Source organism: Ambystoma mexicanum, chromosome 5q (genome assembly GCF_040938575.1).
Source record: "Ambystoma mexicanum isolate Mex_15411 chromosome 5q, UKY_AmexF1_1, whole genome shotgun sequence".
Lineage (NCBI taxonomy): Eukaryota > Metazoa > Chordata > Amphibia > Caudata > Ambystomatidae > Ambystoma > Ambystoma mexicanum.
The window spans coordinates 885,969,144-885,994,717 of record NC_090933.1 but is presented as its reverse complement, the minus strand read 5'-3'; the positions used below and the strand labels follow the sequence as shown (position 1 = coordinate 885,994,717).

The 25,574-nt window shown below is 47.3% G+C and overlaps 1 protein-coding gene across 2 annotated transcripts in view; it reads left to right on the top strand.

The window, feature by feature from the left end:
- Positions 1-25,574, top strand: part of INTS8 (integrator complex subunit 8) — a 2,196,017-nt gene that overhangs the window by 1,431,327 nt on the left and 739,116 nt on the right. For both annotated transcript variants that reach the window (XM_069621379.1, XM_069621380.1), the window contains exon 16: positions 6,062-6,263. In XM_069621379.1, coding sequence (XP_069477480.1) covers positions 6,062-6,263 — 202 coding nt within the window. The remainder of the gene's footprint in view (positions 1-6,061; positions 6,264-25,574) is intronic.

Sequence of the window (25,574 nt, the reverse complement as noted above, 5' to 3'; positions counted from 1 at the left end):
GGCAGGCTCGGACTGTTAGCAAACATTTGGGGATTTTCAGGACTTCTAAGACCGCCAAGCCAGGCAGCCAGGCCGATCCCCCAGTCAGCATCGGCAGAAGCAACATAAGCAAGCGCACAAGGGGTTCTTCCAGTCTCCCTCCCAGTCCTCAGCCTAAGAGGCAAAGAAACAATGACGTGATGCATCAAGTCCACAGCATCCCACTGGGGGGGCAGGTTGGCCCTCCACAGTCACTCTTGGCATACACTTTTTTCGGACCCTTGGGTGGTTTCGGTAGTCTCTCTGGGCTTCCGGCTTCCCATTCCATCCCCTCCTACTTCCTCCCCCAGATCGGGACACAATCACTTCTAGCAGAGCTATGCTTGCTCATCATGAGTAAAGCGGTGGAGGAGGTCCCAATCCTGCAGACGGGGTTGGGCTTTTGTTTGTGCAGTTTTGCTATCCAAAAGAAGAACCAGGCAGGCCTGCGCGTGGTCCCAGATCTGTCCTTCTTAAACATGTACCTGCCCTTGCAGAAGTTCAAAATGGTTACGCCAGCCTAGCTGATAGCGGAATCTATGGGTGGGGGAGACTGGACGTGCTCCCTGGATCTGAAGGATGCATAACTACATGTCCCAATTTGGCAGCCTCATTGATCATTCCTCAGGTTTCTGGCATGGGCTTGCACTTCCAGTACAAGGTGTTGCCGTTTGGCCCCAACTCAGCACCAAGGGTCTTCACGAGGCTCATGAGCACGGTGGCAGCACAATTCAGATCGGAGGGCCTTCATGTACCTCGACGACTGGTTGGTTAGAGTGGTAACGCCAGGTACACAAAGCCAACAGCCTCATGAGCACACTATACAACCTGGGGTTCTCCATCAACTTGCAGAAATCGCAGTTTCAGCCTACGCAAACCCTGGTGTTCTTGGGTCTCCTGTGGGATGCACAAAATCAACTGATATTCCCCAAGGAGGAAAAAGTGGCAGCTCTCAAGGCGGCAGTCAGGCACTTTCTCAGCAAAACATTGACCACGGCCTGGTGGTATCAGCACCTGCTGGGCATAATGGCTGCATGTCTCCTGGCGGTTCCTCACACCAGGCCAAAATGAGGAAACTACAACTGCGTTTGTCAGCCTCTTGGAGCCAGGAACCTGGGGCACAGCCAGAAATGATTTCCATTCTGCCTCAGCTGCACCAGGACCTCCAACGGTGGAGGCAGCACACCAACCTTGTGGCGGGCAGGCCGTTCACACAACCCAAGCCGGCCCATACGGTTACGACAGAATCCTCCTTCTGGGGTTGGGGAGCCACCTTCGGCAGCCATGCTGTGCATAGGCTATCGTCGAGGGAGGAACAGTCATATCAACTGGTTGGAAATGATGACCATCTGGCTCACGCCCAAGGCGTTTCTTCTAATGGTCAATGGGAGTGCAGTGTGCATTCAGACAGCCAACTCAACTTGCACGTACTACCCCGGTTACTTCTACCACTAACTGTCTACCTAAAACAACCTCCATAACAGGAGCACTGATCAGTGCTATATCAGTTGTGGCCCACGCCACTGAAATAACCGACCTCCTTACCTTAGATAACCTTGACCTCCTAGCAGTCACAGAAACATGGCTACATGATGCAGCAGGGTCAGCCCTCTCCCTAGCAATACCCAAAGAGTACCAACAACTAAGACTAGACGCCCTAACGCCAGAGGTGGTGGCTTAGCCATCATCGCCAAATCCAACCTGAATGTAAGGTTAACAACACTGCCCACCTTAAAATCCTGTGGACTCCTGGCCGCTAAATTACCAATATCCCCATGCCAAACCCTAACTATTTATCTAATTTACAGGCCACCAGGGCCCTTAGGCCTTTTCGAAGAGGAATTATCCAGCCTCTTAGCGGGCAACAACAAAAAAGTCATCCCAGACAATGATCCTTGGCGACCTTAACGTAGGTCTTAACCCAAATGACAAACAAGCACAAGCAATCGCTACCATGCTCGAAGGGCATGGCCTCACCCAAAAAGTCCTCACCCCCACCCACGACAAAGGGAGAATACTAGACTGGTTAGCCACTTTCAACTGCCCTACTACTATCACTAAAATTACACCCCAGCCTTGGACTGACCACTTCCTCATCAATTTCTACTTAACACTTAACAAGATGCCCTGAATGGAAAAAACAATGGCACCATCTTTCCCTACTAGATCCAGAAAAAATATCACACCAGACAATATCCTACCCCTGCTCCTCCCAACCATCAATGCCTTGCCATTTGATTCTGACCCAGACATCATGGTCAAAATATACGACACCATGGCCATAGCCATGGACACCATCGTCCCACTGAAAAACTGTAAAAGTAAACAACAATCCCACCTTAATACTTGGTTCACCCCCATCTAAAAGAACTGAGACTGGAAAAAAGGAAGCTTGAAACTGTATGGCAACACTCCCCTACAGCTGGAAATAAACGTAAACTCAAACTGTGCGCTACGAATTATAAGAAAGCACTCATCCAAGCTAAAAAACAAGTCTATAACGACCGAATTTCCAAAGCATGCTCAAATACAAAGGAACTATTCGCAATCTTGCGAGAACTCGAATCCCCCATATCACCACCTGATAACGTACCCAAAGACAAGCAATGGTGTACCAATATCCAAAATGCCCTCGCAAATAAAGTAAAAACACTACAATCAAAAATTGCTATGAAAAAAGCCTTGCTCCCTCTTAGTGAAATTCCCAGCACGCCCACGCTCAAACCTAGCCTAACACCCTTCAAATTATCTAAAGTTTCCACTCATGAAACTGAAAAAATCATTGCCTCACTAAAACCATCCAATTGCAAAGGCGATTACTGCCCGGCCCAGATAATGGAGGATGCCGCCAGAGACCTTGCCCCCTTAGTCACTAAACTCATCAATGCCTCCTCCTCATCTAGCACCATCCCAAGTAGCTTAAGTGTCCTGGGTGCTCCGCCTGCTTAAAAAACAAACCTTAGACCCCTCCATCCCCACCAACTATAGGCCCATCACTACTGTCCCTTTCCTCCTGAAGATAATTGACAAAGTGGCCTATCTCCAAATCCCAAAATACCTGGAGATCAACCAACTCCTCGGCACTCGTCAATCGGGCTTCAGACCGCAACACGCCACTGAGCCGCCCTTATAGATCTCAAAGCCCAAATTGACGAGCTCAGCGATAAAGGAAACACAGCTATGCTACTTCTCCTTGATCTGTCGGCGGCTTTTGACCTAGTGGACCATGCAGTACTCTGCAAACACCTAGCGTCAGCCGCCCACTTCTCAAGTGAAGCCATAGCCTGGATCCAATCCTTTCTCGACAACAGAAGCATGCAAGTCTTCTAAACCTTAGACTCTGCAGACCCTATCCAGACAACATGTGGTTCCACAGGGCTCTTGTGTCTCGCAACGATGTATAATATCTTTACTAAACCTCTATTCGACAAATTGGACAGACTGGTTGTCACCTACACAAATTATGCAGATGACACCCAGATCCTCATCCCCCTTTGGGCAATTTCACTACGGATACAGCTTTAGTAAATAAAATGTACACCCTCATTCAGGCATGGATGGCAACCCATGGCCTCTGCCTGAATGACGAAAAAACAAAGATCCTCATTCTAGGCTCACCCAACAACCTAAAAAAACTTCATTCCAACTACAGCTCCTTCAATATCGATGGCAATATAATCCCTGTCGCCAAAGAGGTGAAAACCCTCGGTTTCTATTTGGACTCCACTTAGTCCCTAAGGAAACAAGTGAACTCCCTGGCCTCATCCACAGCCTATACCGGTAAACTTATTAAAGCATGCAGACCCTTCCTCTCACCAGCTAGCTGCATTATTCTAGCCAATGCACTAATCCTCTCAATACTGGATTACTGCAATGCACTTTATGCAGGCACAAATAAATACATCATCAATAAACTTCAAACCCTACAAAACAACGCGCTTAGAACGGTCATGAACCTCCCAGCTAGAGAGCACATCTCGAATGTGCGGAGAAAATACAACTGGCTAAAAATTAGCGATAGGATCACCTTCAAAATTGTCACACTAACATTCAAATGTCTGAACAATGCAGCCCCCTATACCTTAGGGATAGAATAATAAGAAAAACCACTGCACAACCAACCAGAACAGCCAACTCTTTTCTGCCTCCAAACCCCTAGATTCCGACTTAAAAAAAAAAAGGTAATAGCTTCCCTGTGCAAGCAGCCCAGTACTGGAACGCCTTCCAGTTGAACTAAGAAGGGACCAGCCCTACAACGGCTTCAGGCACCATACCCGCACCTGCCTTCGACAGCAGAACGACCTCTGAAACCGGTGACCCTGAGCATTGTGATCTGATGACACACGTACCCCTCCACTCTTACATGTAAAATGTACATAATGTATTTACTGTATATAATTTGTTACCTTTCCACCCTTAGATGTAAAGAATGTACATAATGTAATTACTATATACAATTTGTTAACAACCTGTAATATGCAACCTGTAACCAAGTTCTAAGCATTCTTGTTATTCTGTGTGCCCACCTACCCAAGGGTTTTCTGGCGCCCTATAAATAAACAAACAAACCTCAGCAAACAAGGGAGCACCAAGTCCCCATCCCCCCCTTGTGCAGGCTTGCCATCAGCATTTGTGAGTGGGCCATCGCTCACAGAGTATTGATCTCAACACTCCATCTCCAGGGGGGAGTCAAACCTGGAGGCGGCCAGACTCAGCAGGCTGGGTTCCGACAACTACGAATGGCAGCTGTAAGGAACTAATGGTGGCAACAGTAAAAACAGTTCAAGGGTGTTTATTGAACAATAAATGCAGAGTGGAAGAACGCCCAACCTAAATCCAAGATGGGAGCAAGTGTCGACCATCAAATGAAAAATAAGGCCTACTGGCATTGTGAAATAAAAGGGCCTATACTAAAAAAAAAAAAAAATCTATTGCTAATTTCTTTCAACTTATTATAGAAAGAGTGGGGGATAGGGTTTCAATAAAAGTGTTCCAAATAATAAGTCAGGATGTGATTGCCAGTGGTCTCCCTTCCCCATGTTTTCAGCATGGGACAAGGTGGGACCTTGGAGTACAGCCGACGCTCAAGCTTTCTGAGAACAAGTCAACAGTTCCGTATCAGCTATCGGGTTCTTCGATGGCCAAGTCTCTTTTCACAAAAGTCTCTGGACTTTGAGGCCTGATGTATCCAATAAACAAACACAAAGTTCTGCTTCACTTATACCTTGGGTGATGGCTTCACCCCTGGTTCTCCCTCTTCCGGCCATAGAACCTTCACAAAATTGTATGCAACAAGTCGATTAAACAGTTCCTTTTTTATTGCACTTTGGGTGACAACTGTCCACCCCAGGTCTCCCTCTTTTGGGCTCGATTAGGAAGTTAGGATTTGAACCAGCGGAGGATGATCTTGCTGATGCCCAATTCGCAGATCTAGATTATCGGTGAGTGTTTGGTGGTCTGCTGTGTCGATTGTTCCTGAGAGATCAAAAGAACAAGGCAAGGATTACCATCATCTAGGATTTTATTGGCATCATTGATCACCTTGATGATAGTAGTTTCTGTACTGCATTGGGGTCTCAAGCCAGATTGATGGGACTGCAGGAGATTGTTGGCTTTGATGTGTTGGAGGAGTTGCATGGCAACTGCTTTCTCAACGATCTTTCTTTGGAAGGGCAGTCAGGTGATGGGGCGGTAGTTGCTGAGGTCTTCAGAGTCCATTGTTTGTTTCTTGAGAAGCAGGGGCATTCATCTGGTCTTGAGGGTTAAGGGAACAGTGTTTTGAGTTAGGGAGCTGTTGATGATCGTCAGGTAAGGGAGGAGTTGGATTGCCTAGCCTTGTCAAATTCGCGCGAAAGCCGTAGATTTAATTACCATGACGATAATTAAGCACTATGGTCTGTGTTCTTGTGCATGCCCTCTGTATTCACACAATGATTTTTCTGTCTATTATATAATTTATATTTTATTGTGTACTTTTTTTAAAGCTTTGAACCATTATTCTGTCAAACTCTTATGTAATTTGTTTGTGCTGTACTTTTTCCAGGATTTTGTCCGTGCAAAGCAACTCCTTTCTTCCTGCTTAGAACTGGTCACAGAGTTCTCCCCTAAATTGCGTCAGATTATGCTAAATGAGACTTTGCTCCTGGACATACGCACACATGAAGCTAAAGCTGGATCTTCTGGGGAACGCCCTCCTGCAGAGCTTATCAGCAGAATTCGAGGCTATCTAGAAATGAGACTTCCTGGTACGAACCTGGTTAATTCATGTACAGTTTTTTTTCTTATGACCGGTTGTATGAACATTGGCTTGGGCAATAGTCAAATATTTCTAAGTTGCTCACAATTGAACATTTGCAAATATAGCACCTAATTTTCGTAATCAGTGGATTAAATGAACCCAGATCGCAGTGCTTGTTTAAATCGTCAAAACGTCCTCTTTTACACTGATACGTCATGGCACATTTCATTGTTGTAGGTTTGTGTTGAAGCGTGGAGTTAAGCAGTAAGGCAGTAATTTTACAGGGAGGTTGTAGGAACCTGCAATGAGTGAGTTGGGCAATGGAGACATGGACTGAGGAACATGCATAGGGACTGCATAGAGTCCAGGGTAAATCATAGTAAAAAAAAAAAGCAAGAGAAAGTGGGAAAGGTCAGGTGTGAGGGCAGAAGCTACAGGGGTGCTGTCATGATCTCTGCTTCCAAAAGGTCAGGGTTTTCCCAACTCCCTTGGAAGCAGATCCATAACCCAGGTTCCGAGTGCCAACCAGTCCCAATTGGGACCTTTTGGACCCAGTCCTGGCGCCAGTGGCACCAGGCTCATAAATATGCCCAGTCCCAGCGCTGGAAGCGCCAGGCTCATAATGCTTGGGTGGACTTACCTTCAGCAGACCATGCTGCTTACTTGCCTGCCAGTTGAGCCTCTGATCCTCTTCTGTTTGGAACTACTTTTCCTGTTGGGTGGGGCTGGAGCCACTCCCTAGATTCAGAACACTGGAACTCTTCTGGAAGGCAGGAACTCTTTTCTTACCAGGAACTCTTTTCTTACTTAGGCGTGGCTGTGGAAGGAGACACCTAAGCACTACAGGAGGCTATTTAAACCACACCCGGTGGATGAATCTTGCTTTGCGTTATTCTGCAACCTCTGCAGCAGAACGCTCATTGTGTCTTCTGCATCCGGTCCTGGGCCTAAGGAAAAAGGCTTACCATCCTGAATCCAGTCTTCAGCAACACCTATAAAGACAAGAAAGAACAGGTTAGCATTCCGGCATCTGAAAGGCAAAGGCTTACCATCCTGAATCCAGTCTTCAGCAACACCTATAAAGACAAGAAAGAACAGGTTAGCATTCCGGCATCTGAAAGACAAAAGTTTACCAACTCTTCGCACGCTCCAGAGGCCTTCGGCGCTGCATCCCGCATCTGAAAGACAAAACAAGGTGCGTTTAAAGACATTGGGGAACTTTAATACTCACGTGCCATTACTCCTTTCCACATCTAATCCAGTGGGTATTCCGGCACCCTGCAGCCGCTCCGAACTCGTACCTGCAAAATAAAAAGACAGTTAGAGCGCATAGTGAAACAGGCAACAAGCGCTTACTTACGTGCTTCCAGGCGCTTCTATTCATCACACGGGCTCCATCTTCAACTCACTTCAGCCCGTCATCCGCCATCGCCGGAACCCTGCAAAACAAGAGACATCATTACTAAAGACTTTAAAGACATTTGAATGACTCGAAACTTACCGTTCGTGCAGTAAACGACGGACAGCAGTCCTCTGAAGTCAAGAGGCCTGCGCTACCTATCCAGTGAAGAAACTGGTTACAGCACCCTGCCCCGAGGCAGATGGAGAGCTCGGCATTCACTTACCTAAGGTGAGAGCGTTAACCTTTGGGGGTCTACAGGAGAGGAGAAGAGGAAAGAGATAGGGATACCCCAATAACCCCAGTTCATTAACCCCATATTTTCTATCTGCAGACATCTTACTCTACACGTCAGGCATACAGTGCACAGAGGTCCAGCCCAAAGAGCCAACCGGGTGCTACACATCACCTTTGAAGATACGGTAGTCGCCCAGTCAAGACCGGCGCCTCTGCGAGAATCAGGTGAGCGTTACAGAATGCAAAGCCTACCGCAAAACTCTCGCCCAGGCGCTATGGAAACCTCTGATACTGACCCCCTAGCCCGGTTACTTGGGGAACTAAGGGCAGAAGTGCATGCAGCTCGTCAGGAAACGAATGCTCTAAGAAGGGAACTAATTATTTCCAAGGAGAGAACAGACAATCTTGCTAGACAAGTGCTACAGTCACAAGCCGGACAGACCCCGTTACCCGCATCAGGGGCAAATCTTCCTTCAACATCCTCTATGAATCCAGTGCAGATCAACCTACCTGGGAATGTACCTCTGGCTCCGCCCGAACGATTTTCTGGTGACCCAAAGAGGTTTGCAGTATTTATCAATCAGTGCCGGTTGCACTTCTTATGCCGGCCAGCAGCCTTTCCAACTGATCAAGCAAAAGTAGCTTTTGTACTTTCGTACCTTAGTGGCAATGCGGCAGACTGGTCGATCCCTCTAGTTAATCAAGATGATCCGGTTCTCCATGATTTTCAAGCCTTTCAGCTTAGTATGGAAAAACTGTTCGCAAGACATTCACAGGGGCAGGCCTTGGACAATGAGCTTCTTTCGTTGCGACAGGGTAATCAAGACCTTTTGGCTTATATTGCATCTTTCAATAGACTAATAGTGGAAACTCAATGGCCTGAGGACAAAAGGATTACGCTGTTTTATAGAGGTCTACGTGGAGAGCTCAAATACGTTTTAGCCCAAGTAGTGAATCCCCCACAAGACTGTTCGGATTATATAGACTTGGTCGTTCAAATAGATCACAGGCTGCAGAACAGGAAGGCCGATCGTTCCAAGTTTGATGCTCGAGTATTTTCCAAACCGCCAACTCCTTCCAAAGGAGTAGACTCCGGGGAACCCATGCAAATAGGGGGTCTGAAAGGTCCTCTAACACAAAGGGAGCGGGAAAGGAGGAAACAGTTGCAATTATGCCTATATTGCGGAAACTCAGGGCACTTTCTTCGAGACTGTCCGGTGAAACCTGCCAAGAAGGCAGTAGGAGCTGCAGTTACCAAAGTTACAAACTCTGAGCAGGGAAACGACCTCGCCCGACAAGAATAGAGGTCCTCTTGCCGAGCGTGAAAACCAGTTCCGTGACCTCGCATTTCGTGATACCTATGGTCCTCATTAGCCCTGATAATCCGGATCGATTACATGCAATTGAAGCTTACGTCGACAGCGGTGCCATCGGCAATTATGTGGATCATGAAATGGTTTTGAGGATGAATCTAACTCTTTGTCCCAAGGCTGTAAAGGACGTCATTACTACGGTGGATGGTACGGAGATAGCCTCCGGGCCAGTAACGCATACCACTCAAGAGGTGACGCTAGTAAGTCAAGATGGACACCATGAGAAGATCGTGTTCGATGTGATCAAGGCCCCTCAGTTTCAGATTATTCTAGGAATACCTTGGTTAGAGAAACACAATCCTCTGATCGATTGGCGAGCAAGAACGGTCCAGTTTCCAGAATGTGTCTCTACTTGTCACCCTCCACCTGGTGTTGCACTGGCCGCAATTTCTTCAGAGACTCCCCAGTTACCTCCCGAATACCTAGAATACCAAGATGTTTTCCGGAAGGATCAGGCTAACTCTCTACCTCCTCATAGGTCTTATGACTGCCAGATAGACCTGATACCTGGATCTACTCCTCCTTGTAGTAGAATTTATGCCCTCACCGAGCCTGAGAACCTTCACCTTCGACAATACCTGGATCAATACCTGGCAAATGGGTTTATTCGTCCTTCCAAGTCCCCTGCTTCTTCAGCTTTGTTCTTCGTTCCAAAAAAGGAAGGAGACCTTAGAACTTGTATCGATTATCGCTCCCTGAACCAGATCACCGTTAAGAATAGATATCCGTTACCTTTGATCCCTGAACTCCTGGACCAAGTCAGAAAAGCATGCATATATACAAAGCTGGATCTTAGAGGAGCTTACCACTTGGTACGAGTAAAAGAGGGCGATGAATGGAAGACGGCCTTCCGCACCAAGTATGAGCTATTTGAATATCAGGTCATGCCCTTCGGACTTTGCAATGCCCCGGCCGCCTTTCAATATTTTATGAACGATGTCCTCAGAGAGCTCATCGATGTATGTGTTGTTGTTTACATTGACGACATCCTCGTTTATTCTTCATCGGAATCTGAACATCGGAAACACGTGAAAATGGTCCTCGAAAGATTGCGTCAACACAAACTTTTCGCTAAGTTGGAAAAATGTGTTTTCAACGTGACTGAAGTTGAATTCTTGGGATTCATATTATCACCTGGCGGAGTACGTATGGATTCAAAGAAGGTCGATGCAGTTCTCAAATGGCCATCACCATCCTCCGTAAAAGGTGTGCAAAGCATGTTAGGCTTCGCTAACTTTTACCGCAGGTTTATCCCCGAATTCTCTCGAATAGTCCAGCCCATCACTGCCTTGTTAAAGAAAAACAAACGTTTTGAATGGTCTACCGAGGCGGAACAAGCTTTCCAGGATTTGAAGACTAAATTTATCTCTGCACCAATCTTAAAACACCCTCGCCCCGAACTCCCCTACATCGTGGAAACTGATGCTTCAAGCCTTGCCATGGGGGCAGTTCTATCACAAAAGGACCCGGTAACCAATCAGTTGCATCCCGTGGCATTTTGGTCCCGCAAATTCTCGCCTCCTGAAATCAATTACACAATTACTGACAAGGAACTTCTGGCTATCAAGTCTGCCTTTAAGGCTTGGCGGCATTATCTGCTGGGGGCCCGACACACCGTTACTGTGATTACGGATCACCGAAACCTGCAATATTTGAAGACCGCAAAAGCCCAATCCTCTAGACAACTCCGTTGGGCATTATTCTTTGCCGAGTTTGACTTCATAATTACCTATCGACCTGGTACAAAGAACGGTAAAGCCGATGCCCTTTCTCGGATGGGAGTGGAAGAACACTTGGTCAACCCTAAACCTGTACCAATCATTCCCGAACAAAGAATTCTGGGTGTAATCGCCACAGAATCCATAGAGGAAGTTAAGGATAAAGCCAGGCAACTTGTAACTCCAGCAGACATACAGAATTGGCATCTGCAGGGAAAGGACTTTGCAGTAAAGGACAACTTATTGTATTTCCAAGAACGATTATACCTACCCAGCACAGATTTACAGAAAAAAGTAATCTCTTGTTATCACGACTCTTTAATGGAAGGTCATCCCGGTATAGCCAAGACCTCAGAAAAGATCAAGCGCTACTTCTGGTGGCCGTCTTGGAAAAAAGATATCAGAGACTTTATAATGTCCTGTGGAGTATGCGCCCAAAACAAGAGTCAAAAGGAAAGACCAGCAGGCCTCTTACGCCCTATTGACATCCCACCTCGCCCTTGGCATACGCTTTCTATGGACTTCATCACCGATCTACCTCCATGCTCCGGATACAATACGATTCTAGTAATCGTGGACTTATTCTCCAAGATGGCGCATTTCATTCCGCTCAAAGGCTTGCCAACAGCAGCAACTCTGGCCCGAGAATTTCTCGAAAACATCGTCCGACTGCACGGTTTTCCTTCGGTTCTAATTTCGGATCGAGGTAGTCAATTTATTTCTCATTTTTGGCGAAGTTGCTGTCGGTCGGCTCAAATTGATGTGAGACTATCGACCAGTCACCACCCTCAGACCGACGGACAAACCGAGAGGACCAATCAAACTCTGGAACAGTATTTACGCTGCATGCTGCAACAAACTGAAAAAACTTGGAAAGATATCCTTTGGATAGCCGAGTATGCCTACAATAACTCTGTCCATTCGGGAACTGGGAAAACCCCGTTTTTTCTTTTGTACGGCAGTCACCCTCGAACCTCGGAGTTGGATCCCCTCCAAGATCTTGAAACACCAGCAGTAGACTACCTGCATTCTACAATCACCCAAGCCTTTAAGGAAGCTGTTTCTCACCTTCAAAGGGCTAAAGAACAATACAAGAAAGGAGCAGATAACATCGGAAGGAAGCCCCTCACTATCAAGTAGGGGATCAAGTCTGGTTATCCACCAAATATCTATCTCTAAAGGGGCCACGCACATTCAACCCAAGATACCTTGGTCCCTATTCCATCACTACCATAGTAAACCGAGTAGCGGTCAAGTTGGACTTGCCCCCGCACATGAAGATACATCCGGTCTTCCACGTCTCTCTATTAAAACCCGTGCAACCTCAAACCCGACTAACCAAATCTCCAAAACCTATCCTAGTGGATGGAGAACTCGAGTTTGAAGTCAAAAGCATTCTGGACTCCAAGATCTCCAAATCTAAACTATTCTACCTAATTGACTGGAAAGGGTACGGCCCCCAAGAGAGATCCTGGGAACCTGCTGAATATGTCCACGCTCCTCGCCTAATCAAAAGATTTCACCGAACATTTCCTGACAAGCCAAAACCCCCGGAGAAGCCCGGTTTGGGAGGGGCCTTGAGGGGGGGTACTGTCATGATCTCTGCTTCCAAAAGGTCAGGGTTTTCCCAACTCCCTTGGAAGCAGATCCATAACCCAGGTTCCGAGTGCCAACCAGTCCCAATTGGGACCTTTTGGACCCAGTCCTGGCGCCAGTGGCACCAGGCTCATAAATATGCCCAGTCCCAGCGCTGGAAGCGCCGGGCTCATAATGCTTGGGTGGACTTACCTTCAGCAGACCATGCTGCTTACTTGCCTGCCAGTTGAGCCTCTGATCCTCTTCTGTTTGGAACTACTTTTCCTGTTGGGTGGGGCTGGAGCCACTCCCTAGATTCAGAACACTGGAACTCTTCTGGAAGGCAGGAACTCTTTTCTTACCAGGAACTCTTTTCTTACTTAGGCGTGGCTGTGGAAGGAGACACCTAAGCACTACAGGAGGCTATTTAAACCACACCCGGTGGATGAATCTTGCTTTGCGTTATTCTGCAACCTCTGCAGCAGAACGCTCATCGTGTCGTCTGCATCCGGTCCTGGGCCTAAGGAAAAAGGCTTACCATCCTGAATCCAGTCTTCAGCAACACCTATAAAGACAAGAAAGAACAGGTTAGCATTCCGGCATCTGAAAGGCAAAGGCTTACCATCCTGAATCCAGTCTTCAGCAACACCTATAAAGACAAGAAAGAACAGGTTAGCATTCCGGCATCTGAAAGACAAAAGTTTACCAACTCTTCGCACGCTCCGGAGGCCTTCGGCGCTGCATCCCGCATCTGAAAGACAAAACAAGGTGCGTTTAAAGACATTGGGGAACTTTAATACTCACGTGCCATTACTCCTTTCCACATCTAATCCAGTGGGTATTCCGGCACCCTGCAGCCGCTCCGAACTCGTACCTGCAAAATAAAAAGACAGTTAGAGCGCATAGTGAAGCAGGCAACAAGCGCTTACTTACGTGCTTCCAGGCGCTTCTATTCATCACACGGGCTCCATCTTCAACTCACTTCAGCCCGTCATCCGCCATCGCCGGAACCCTGCAAAACAAGAGACATCATTACTAAAGACTTTAAAGACATTTGAATGACTCGAAACTTACCGTTCGTGCAGTAAACGACGGACAGCAGTCCTCTGAAGTCAAGAGGCCTGCGCTACCTATCCAGTGAAGAAACTGGTTACAGCACCCTGCCCCGAGGCAGATGGAGAGCTCGGCATTCACTTACCTAAGGTGAGAGCGTTTAACTTTGGGGGTCTACAGGAGAGGAGAAGAGGAAAGAGATAGGGACACCCCAATAACCCCAGTTCATTAACCCCATATTTTCTATCTGCAGACATCTTACTCTACACGTCAGGCATACAGTGCACAGAGGTCCAGCCCAAAGAGCCAACCGGGTGCTACACATCACCTTTGAAGATACGGTAGTCGCCCAGTCAAGACCGGCGCCTCTGCGAGAATCAGGTGAGCGTTACAGGTGCTCCCTGCAAAGGAGAAAAAATTAAAACGGAGAAATAAGAATAGAAAGGGGCCGGGGGTACGACCTGGGGTTGTGATATGGCCCTGCAAAAAAAAAAAAAGAAAAGACCAAGTGGGAGAGGGTGCTGGCGCAAGAGTGGGTGTTGTGGAGTCAGCCCTCAGCAGACAAGACGGAAAAGGAAGAGGGGTGAAAAGGGGGTAGGAGAAGTGTTACAGCAGTCAGACTGTAAGTAGAAAAGAAGGAAGCAGTGCCGAAAAAGAACAGAAGGAAGGAATATGAGAACAGGGACAGGTAGGCTTGTCTAGTGTTAATGCCACACTGTAAAAATAAATACTCGTGGAACTTGAGATGATAAATTAGGAAAGTACAGAGTAAACATAGTGCCACGATGTAAGAAGAAATGTTTGAAGATTGCTGGGATGAATACAAGTAGAACTCTAATTATTGAACCAGATAAAAGATGCTTCTAGTGTGTATTTAGAAACCTAAATGGTCAGTCCATTGGAAGTGGCACAAGTGATACAAGTTAAAAGTTGGAGGGAAAAAAACAGGTTTGTTCATTTAACAGCCGAATGGGTAGTTCTTTTGGCTCTGGGCCCGACTCCAACAACCATAGGCATAGGTATTTCTCTCCCTCCCCGGGTTAAGGGTTATATCCACTGGCATAATAGTCAGTTACAGTCTCAGTGACCCACACTTCTTTCTTAGCTTGCATTGGGCCTTTCTTTGTCACCAGAGTGATGAGTATGTTGCGTTGGTTCTCTGAGACTTGTAGAGTATTTGTCACCACCACCCCTGGTTCATCTTGACAGGGTGGATTCCAAGGTTTTTCCACCTCTCCCTTCCTTTTGATGGTGGCCTATCGCCACTCAGTGCATAAGCTCAATTTTGTATGATGGGCCAAGATATGTGACTCCTAAATGGCTCGATTCCAGGGTGTGGCTGTTAGGGAGAATTCTCATAAATGGCTGATTTCCCTTACCTAATGAGTCCCTCAGCAGCTTTGCTGGATTTCTAGGATTTTGTTTTTCTCACCTGGTAAGAGTGTGAGCCTTTTTCCCACTCTTAAGTGTGTTTTGCTGTGTGTGTTTTCACTTTTTGTGTGATCTTGACCACTGGAACCTCACCTACTCCATGGCCTCATATTTTCATGTGTTACACAGAACCTTCAGTGCTGTGACACAGGGTTGTCTTTGAGACTTAATGAAAGGGTTTGGGTGGGCACTGCGATAGTCAAAAATGTTCAAATAATGTTTAATCGATAAAAAGTATATATGAGAAATATATTGGGAGCACACCCTGTAGCCTTGGCACCAGGTTATGAACACAACTAGAGAGAAATTAGGAGCGGAGTACACTCCGTTCCTGAGTGTGCTCACTCTAGATACTCTTTCCAGAGTATCTATATATTGAATTATTTTCAAACCAATCTTATGTCAAATTCAATCAAAAAATCCAAGTGGGACAAGGTAGAGAAAAATGTGTATCATTCTTTCTGACACGGAAGTGTCACAGTTTATTATTTCTTTGGTATTATGCCTGACAGATCGGTGCCCAATTTCTCGTGGCCAATGCATTTCGGACTATGTCCATCGTCAGGGCTCTTAAGCACTGATTGTAAATCATCAAATATCATCCTATCGCAGTGTACACAATTGTCAATTATATACATATTCACATCATCATCCAGATATGGGTAGTTTCAATACGCCATTATACATGTGTAGATTGCACCATTTGCAACATTGTCAAATAGATTTTAAAATTGCACATACCCCAACAGAATAGTGGTCCATAACAGGATTTGTAGGATATAAAAATAGAGTAAACTCAAATTAATACTGTATACAATATGACTACTACAAATTCTTGAAACTTATTTGCTCTCAACATATTCATACCTGTGATACTGGTAATTCATAGAGTTGTGTCCCTGTACAAATGCAAACAAAAAGAAGGGAGTGTTGTTCAGTAATCGTATGTCTAACATCAGTATAAAACTTGTGAGTTAAAAAAACAAGTGCTTCCATTGTCTTACCAGAATTTAGATAAGTCTGGCTGTCTGATCTGTAAGGGTTATAGAATTGTATGCATTAGCATTCTATCTTTTATTCCCATCTTTACCCTACTGTGTGCATGCTTACCTCTGTCCTCTACTGTAGCAGAGTCTCGAGTGGCAGCTCAAAGGGGCTGTCGACTCGGCTATGCGCTTTTTGGTAATGCTGGTCTTTTTCGCGCATGCGCAAACTAGTCCCGCGTTATAACTCTGTGGTGTTGCCTGCCATTTCATTAACAGAATATAGTGTCTCTCTACTGCTAGTTAAGCGCATCTATATGATGTGCCTATATCTGAATGTTATTTAATTCACGTAATCTGTGCGAATCTGCTTTAGGCGCTGGTGCGCATGCGTGCTATATTAGTGTCATGGTCCTCTGCAATTGCACCTGTGTGTATTATTGGGAAGGTAGTGTCTACAGATAGAGAAATAGTTCGTAATGTATACCGTAGAATAGGGGATTAATAAAATATGAGTGTAATAAAACATTGGCGCGCTCTGTGGACGCATGTGTATATACATATGTGGTCATTAAGTAATCCTAAACCTGACACATGGATGTAGATTAAGTTCTCTGGAGTGAAGATTCACTCCAGGGGCTCAGCTAATGAAGCATGCTTCTTGCTAGACAGGCACATAGGTGACACTATCTCAGTATTTACAGACTTGACAATGTATATGTTAATGTTAATTAACAAGTAAAAGCTACATCGGGCCTAATACTTGTGTAGCGGGTATACATGACTAGGCAGTAGGTACACTGCCTTACGTCCCACTGGGAACATTTCTAGGAAAGATTTTCCACGTGGGACGTTTTCATGTTGCCCTAAGGGTTATATTTCATTCTATGATGTATTGCTTTGTCTATTTAAATGGATCCTTATAATAGCTCAGACAGCGATTTGTTCAACCTCAGTGAAAGTGTTTGAAATCTTTCTCCAATCCGAGGGCTTGTCCTTCTCTTCTCTTTGAACTCACTTTTGTATCAACCAACCTCGTCTGGAAACCGTGCCACAAACTTTACCACGAACTACCCTGAACTGTGTGAACTTGAGCAAAAGACTTTTGACCCATTGACTTTGGACCTAAGCCTTTTCTATCTGATCTCCTCACTGAAGTTCCTCTTGTTCAACTGCCCTGAGTACTTACCTGTTGGTTTGATCTAATTTCTAACAACTTTTGTCTTTCCCTCCCTTTTAAATTGCTGGAGTGCCATTTTGCTCCCACTCATTTTGGGAGCTTAACTTGTCCGGAATTTAAGGGAAGTGGTGTGGTGTGTTAAGATTGTGATTTTTGACTTGCTTATAATAGTGTAATGTTATACAACTGAAGAGTGAAATAAATGTATATTCTTTTACTTGAAAACCTTGAGTCAGTGTTTGCCTGAATCATAGTAATTGCTGTCCTTTGTGTAACTATCATGTACTGCTCACTTACTCTTGAGATAGGTCTGGCTGCTCAGCTACTGCTACCACTTTAACAGTGTAGTACAGGCTTGTACCAAAGGTGAATTTATACTGTCACTTGTAGTCTTAATTGTGTGTGGTGTTCCCAAAGGGTACTGCATATAATTCTGCCTAACAGTGGCCTACTGGGAAAATTCAGCTCCCTGTTTGCTCCTTTCAGTTCCCTCTCCTCTCTTGCTCTTTTCCTCTACCTTTGCTCTTTTTCACCACCTGTGCTCCAGTCTCTCTCTCTTTTCCAACCCCCTATGCCCATCCATTCTGGTTTTCACTTCCTTCACTTCTTTTTTCCTAGTCTTCCTTAATTCTTGCTTCTAATCCTTATTTCCTTCCCTTCCTCGCCGCCTCCCCTCTCTATCACCACTGCTTCACACAAACGTAATGCTCTGGCTTCCTGCATCACACTCCAACTCCTTCTCCCCCAAATATCCTACTCTGCTTACAGCTTTTATAGGCCGCCTGCTCCTGTGATTGGTCTGTGGTGTCAGTTTGTTTTATGGCATCCATGTGTACTGTCAGCGTCCGCTGATTGGGCATAGGATACAAGGACTAATGGTTCTCCAGCAACCCTGTATTGATTTGAACCCCCCCCCCTAAGGAGGAGTCAATTGGGCTGATGCACACCCTCTGGGTTTCACTCCATGGAACCTGCAAGTCCCAGTAGTGTCTTGCTGGGGTTGCTGCCTGTCATCCTGCACCTCTGCTAGGTTACCCTGCACAAGGTGCTTGCTGGGCCCCCATGAGATATGAGATGGAACAAGTGGGATCCATGGTCATTCCAGTGAGCTGAGCTTGCCAAGTGTTCCCTCCTGTGAGACATGCATGGTGACAAGAGAGACACAGAATCAAAGTAAGACTTCAAAACCTTTATTTAAAGTTTCAGGGTTGGTGTAATACCTAACTAGCTTTAGCTCTAGAGGGGTGTTTTGCTGAAATTATGCTTTTAAGGGCCGTCTGCGTCCAAATAAAAAGTCTGTCTTGTGTTTAAACCTATGCTTGCCCAAACTCTGTACAAAAATGTGTGAAGGGATCTTTTGTCAAAAATGAAAAGTAGTGGTTCAACAGAAAGATATGGAAACCAAGGCTGCTTTCAGGTGGCTTTCTTGCCAGGCGTGGATTTTTAAGTTTATCAGAATGAGTTAAATCAAACCGGGTTGCTTGCAAGACCTTCGCCACAGGGTTCCTGTAGTGAACTCCAATACCTTCATTGTCTTGAGTTCCTTGGGGGGCCCTTCCTCAAGCTTTAACTTATTCAAGGTTCACGCATCATCCAAGAAAATGTATCAGTTCTCTTTTTAAACTTCTCTGGGGTCCCTTCCACGCACTTTAGTCTTTTCAACACTTTAAAACAAACCAGTAAGTCTTCAACTACCCCAAGCACAGTTTTCAACAAAAAAAAAGATAGATATGTATCAAGGTGCACTTTGGTTTCTTAAGTCGGCCTCTCAGGGTTCCCTTCCCAAGCACAGGCCTCTTCCAACTTTCAACACAACAGTTCTTCTTTAGGTTTCTCAGGGCGTCCTTCCCCAAGTTTAGGCTCCTCTAATTGCAAACAGTCAGCTGGTCAGTATATGCCTTTTTTCTTATTTACAGCTTTTCTTACATACACTGTTCTCATGGGGTAGAATCGGAGGCTTTCGAAAACGTCAGGCTCTTTGCTTTTCCACAGCGTGACCACTCTAACCCTTTGCCCCTCTTTATTTCTCACTTGCACTTTCCTTGGTACCTTTTATCTTCAAGTGTTTATTGTGCATACTTGCATTGTCTTTTCTTCTTTTCACTTTGGGTGCACACTTGCACTGTTCTTCTCCAATCTATACTCCTTCTGTGACTCTTTCACCTTCCTGCTTTAGCATGCTTTTTTTCCACTTTTGGTTCACTCGCTTCTGTCTTTGGCTGTGCCCACTTGCACTTCTGTGTCTCCTTGGACATTAAATACTATCACTTTCCTTCTCTCTGCTCACTCGCACCTTTTCATTACTTTTCTTTTGTGCTGCTTGCCCGCTCTTCGCTTTTCTGTGCGCCCTCGTGTTAGGCAGAAATCTGTGCAGTTCCCCCTGGGACCACTGCAAAAGATTTAGGACTAGAGGTGTTTGGCAGTAACCACTTGGTAGCAGTCTGTACCACACAGATTCACTTGGTAGCTGTGGCTGAGCAGTCAAACTTCCCTCAAGAAGAGTTAGGCAGTATACAGAGTATTCATAATAGGTCAAGAGAACGCAATAGAACAAGTAAACACTGACCGGGGCTTGGTGTAAAAGAGATATAATTATTTATTTAAAACCACATCTAGAAAAACACACAGGCACTAATAGTAAGCAATTCAAAAACACGGTCACTAAAAGATATACACTCCCTTAAAAGAATATTAGACAAGTCTTAAGTAAAGCCTCACTTATTTTCAGACAGCGGTGAGGGCTTAACGTAGATGGCACTCTAATAGTTTGTTTTAAAAGGAAGAGAAAAGAGGAGAACAAATTGAAACAGATCCCAACACTTTTACAAGAGCATAGCAAGCGAGTAGGCAAAGTAAAACCATGAATTCAGAGTCAGTAGGCTGGATCCGCTTTAAGGGGATCGAAACGAAATGTAGTCCAAGGTCACACGGTTGCAGTGCACAAAAGTCTTGTAATGGTTCAAACAAGGAGTTGGATCAGAGAAAGGTACCAGTTAGAGGGTAACGGCGGCCAGCCCAGTCCAGAAGGTTAAGGGGTTATTATTACCTTGTAGCAATCTTTAGAAAGGGAGGCCTGGCGGACACGGTATCTTAAAGTGGTTAGAACGCTCCAGCGGGGGCAGTTGTTCCTGGCAGCGGATGCAAGTCGGTGCTTCGTCTGGGGGAAGAGAGGATCTTGTCGTGGAGGAAGACAGGAGTCTGTTGCGCTGCCAGGGAAGAGACCAGCCGCAGAGTTTCTCAGCTACAAGGAGCGGTCCGGTGATTCGCGGTTCAGTGGTGAGTGGCTATACGGCTGCCGGGGTGCTTGGCGCGGGCAGTTCGACCACAAACCGGGCTGGGGTGCGAAGAAGGAAAGGTAAACTGGTTGTGCCCACCAGTCAGGGGAAGAAGCCTCTCCAGCCGGGAGATCTTCTCTGTCGTTGGGAAGTGGTGAGTCGGTTCCGTAGGGCTCCACCGGTGGTGTCGTCGTCGTGGTAGGTCGGCTCAGCTTCTCCCTCGTCGGATTCTCAGGTCCTGTGGCGACTTCTGAAGTTCCAGTCCCCAAAGCCCTGCAGTTATGCAGCAGACCCCCATTCACTCAGCCTAGCTGTCACTCAAACATGCTAAGTGGTGAGCCGGCCGGCTCACCACTTGGGCCAATCACACAAGAGTGCGACTTGTTACCAAGGTAACTCAGTCCAGGGTGCCTAAACCCCCTCCCGCACCCCCTGTGGTACCCTGACAGAGTGGCACCACTTTTGGAGACTTCTGTGGAGAAGCCCGCCAAAAAGTGGAACAAAGGGCTCGACTTGGGTTGGAGTCACAGAAGAGAACACAAACGCCATTTTGGAATAGAGTCTTGGCAAAAAATACCAACCGGAGAATTAATATTAATTAAATAAACCGGCGGTATGTTCGAGGCTATGAGAATTAAATAATTAAAGTTGGTAGCCTCGAACAATGGGAAAATCCCAAAGGAAAATATTTGCGGTCGAATATAAAAAGTAGTTTCCACTGCCACCAGCCAAAACTCGATCAGGGGGGACGGAGACGTGCCCACTCGACTAACAGACCCCGGGGCAATCGAATTGCCCCGACCAATATGTCCACAATATGATGGTTTGTACTGGTTTCTGTTAATAATTTGGTACTAGTAAAGCCAATGGTGACTTTACATGCCCTGGGAGACAGTAGTCAGTCCCAGGGTATGGAGTCTATGGTGGGGTGTCACTATGACACCCCTGTGTTACTGCATGGAGGGTGCTGTGTAACACACATAGTAAAAACACATGAGACCCTATGGAGTAAAGGACCCCATAGCCCATAAAACACATAAGCAGTCAAAGGAACACGATAAATCATGTCCAAGAGTGGGAGAAAAAGAGTCTCACTCTTGGTAGGAGGAAAAAACAAACTCCAGAAATCCAGCAAAGCTGCTGGGGGACTCACTAGGTTAGGCAATTCAGCCTAAAGAGAGAATTCTCCCTAACACCTCGCACTTTCCTGTTACTTTGCTTCTGTCTGCTTTTAACTTTACATCCAGGCTACTTACTCACTTTTAAAACGGTTTACTTTCTGTTCTTCACTCTTACGTCCCGTCCCCTTTCCTCCATACTGCATGGGCGTCCCTTCCAAGGGACGGGAGACAACCTTTTTCACTAGAAAAAACCTTCTTCCCTTTTAAATTTAGAGGCGCGCAGGGGTGCGGCCCTGGGAGCATGCGCTGCCCTGACTCTGCCCTCTGGCGACACACCTCAGTCCCCTTTTCCACATCGACGGGAATGTGCCGAATTCACCAGCGCTCTTGGGTTTGGCATCGGCCATGTAATTCCACGCGTGGATACTTCTTCTCTTTGTCTTTTTTTTTTAATCATCATTCAGGCACTCGGTCCTCAGGCGTCACGCTCCTCCCTCGTGCATGTCGACTTCCACAGGGTTCTGCAGGTGTCTATCCTGCAACGGGCTCTTCCCAACTTCAGACCCCACGCCCGCTGCCTATGTTGCTTTGGCACAGACCACAGTTGGCAAGCTTGTACAGCGTGCGACGCACGGTCATCGAAACCGCTGAAGAACAGACTAGCCAGGTGGAGGGAGCTCTTCCAGAAGCCGCCTCCAGAGGACCTCAAGAACTTTATGAAACATCGAGCCAGGCCCAAGGTAGGGCCTCTATTTTCCATCGCACCCCGCAAGGGAGACTTCTTCCCAAAGACTCGCCCGTGTGGGAGGGACCGCTCGGGTCCTTGCTTCAGCTACTGGCCTTGGGGCTGAGGGATCCTCCTGGTGACAGTGTTGAGCGACTGGAAGGTACTTGTACCGGATTCCCATCCGAGGGGCTCTGCCCTTGTATCGGCATTATGTCCGAGGGGCTACGCTGTAGTACCGGCAATACGTCAGAGGGGGCGCCTAAACGCAGCTCTACCAACCCCCGGGTAAAGGGTGTCTCACCTACCGGGTCTAGGCCCGAGGAGCAGGGTAGGCCTCGCGGTCAGTCTTGGAGGAGGTTGGGCCCAGCGAGCTGAGCAACACGACGCAGGCATGTGGCAGGCAGCTCGATCAAATGGCCGCTGTGCCAGACAAGGACACCCATCCGGCGCCATTCTAGGAGTTCAGCGAAGAACGAGTGTCAAGGTGTGACTGGCCTCAACCAGGTACGTGGACTACAGCCTATCCTTCTTTTGCGCAGGCCAGGGTTCCCACTGTGTCCTCACGGGCAGGGTATGCAGTGGCTCCAGCTGCCTCCCGCTACCCCGTTGGTACCCCCTACCACTTCTCCAGACTGTGAAGAAGGGTTCTTCGAGAGGTTCCTTGGGCTCATGAAGTCACCTCGGATGGGGGTTATCCTCAGGGACACCATCAGGGACATGCTCCCTACTATGCTACCGGCACCACAAGCTCCTCCGCCGGCGCTCCTGGCCCCGGCGCAACCTCTGCCTCCGGCTCCCCAGCAGATTCCTCAGGCGGTTCCGTACCAGCCTCAACCTCCGGCTCTGGTCCCTGTATCCCAGCCTCTGGCTCCCGCTACTCCTCCACCTATGCAGGATCCTCCTGACCCACAGGATATGGATGAGGGGGAGGATCCTGACACGCCATCCTCAGCCAGGGCCTTTCACGAACGTCTTGCAGGCCTGGCGGAGTACCTGGGCCTGCCTTAACCCGAGGTTGAGCAGCCGGCAGTCCAAAACAGGGATTCCATTGCAGACCGATGTAGTCCCCTCTGTCCAGCCGGTCAATCGACGCCTGGATGCCAAGTACAGGCAGATGGAGAGGGATACACTCTTGCTTTCAGCCCGTCCTCAGCCACACTCCTCTGTGATCACTGCAGCATCACTGCAGCATCACTATATTCCAAGCCTCAGTCGTCCTCAGCCTCCTTCTCAGCAACGCTGCTAGGCAAGGAGGAGAAGATCTTGGAGGCGTACGGGAAAAAGCTGTATTCCAACGCGTCCTTGCATCTTCATGCGAACGCCAATGGTATGCTAGCTGCCGCTAACCAAAGGTTATGGCGGGAAATTGCAGACTCCCTCCCAGACATCCCTATGCAGAGCCGCTCACGTTTTAAGGCGGGGCTGGCTGAGGCCAAGATGGTAGCGCAGAACCTCCTGGAATCCACCATGGCCCAAATTGACACCTCTGGCCGTACCATCTGTATCGCCACAGACATGAGTACGACAGCCTGGCTCCGGGCAACGAAATTCAACCCGGACGTCCAGAACGCATATTAGATCTAACATTCGAGAGGGGGTCAGGGTGGCTCTTCAACTCCTCCCCGGACGAAGAGCTGTACAAGAAGAAAAACAGCTCACAAACGGCCAAGTCTTTATCCATCTTGACAAAGACCACGGCCAAGTCGTACACCCAGTCACAGCAGCATGCCGACAGGGGGCGTACGTACGGAGGGTTTTGCAGCTTCCAGGAATGGAGATCCAGGCAGCCTGACCGCTTGCCGTCTCAGAACCGGCACAAGCAACAAAAGGGGGAGGGAGAAAGGGCTTTTTCCAGTCCCCCTCCTCTGAGACAGCATCCAAGGGAAAGAAGGCATGACACGTCTCTCCCGCTCCATGTGTCTCCAGTGGGGGGCAGGCTTGCTCTCCATGCACATTTCTGGCGCCAGAATTTCGAGGACCCCCTGGATCCTCTCCGTAGTATCCATGGGTACCGTCTACCCATCCCAGCCTCTCCTCCCTCCTTGTTACGCTCACCTGGTATCCGCAGGGATGCCACCCAGCCGGGTTACTCACTGGTATACTTCTCAGCTTTGCCCTGATGTGGTCTGCGGGGAAGGTTCTGCCTGAAAATACAGGAGGACTGTGTTCAAGACTGACCAACTGGAGTAAGTATACTCCCTCCACCCCCATATGATTTCAGTCCCTCTGGCGCCCTCACCTCACCTTGTGGTAGAATTATGTTTGCTCTCCGTCCTGCCTTCTTTGCAGGGGCGCGTTGTCTTTCATGGGCGAGTGCGATCCAGTTACTTCACTGACGCCGGCCCATTTTGATATTGTTCAGGGAGGTCTTATTGCTGTTCTTTAGTTTTGTTGCTATCCTGCATGCCTTTCTTTGTTTAAAATGTCTCTTCTTTTTCTCCCTTAAGTATGCAGAGCTTCAGCGCGGCGAACTGGCTTGGTTGAGCCCCGCTGGTAAATGATGGCGCATTAAGGGCGCTATGATGTGGTAAGTAAGCGCGACGCGAAGCGCTGCAAAGTCTTGCCTTTGCTAACCTGTGTTTTCCTTCCTTGTAGGTCGCAGTGTTCTTCAGCGCGAGTGGAATGTCCGGAGTGGTGCCAGCCGAGAGGCGACCAGCCAGGTAAGTCTTTTGAGCAGTTCGTAATTTGTAAATGTCTCTACTGCTTTCTTTTATGTTGCCTCTATCTTCCTCTTTCAGGTCGTTCTGTCCGGGAGGCGTGCAGATTCGAGGAAGCTGTTCTCAGTAGCTGCGAGTGTTTAAAGATGAAGACTGCAGGTAGGGTACTGCTGCTAAAGATGTTCCTTTTGTCTCCTTTCAGGTTCTGCTTCTCCGAGGTTCGAGGGAATCGCTGGACACGGTGAGCGTCACGTTGCAAGCTGCAAAGTAACGTGAAGCGTGTTGTCTTGCTCGGGTGTGGTTTAAATAGCCCCAACAAAATAGTCCAGGTAAAGTAGTCCCTAGGCTACCACACCCAAAACACTAGACCGCATAGCTTGTTTCTTAGAATCTTGGCGCTGAAGCACATACAAGCTACCTTAAAAAAAACTGTCAGTATCATCAGATTCTCCTTAAAAAGATCAGGCCATTGCTAGACCAAAAGAACAGCACCATCATCGCTAGGGCCACTATATTGTCTAGATTGGACTACGGAAACTCCCTACTCTTGGGAGCCAATAGTAAGTGCTTGAAAAGATGCCAAACCATC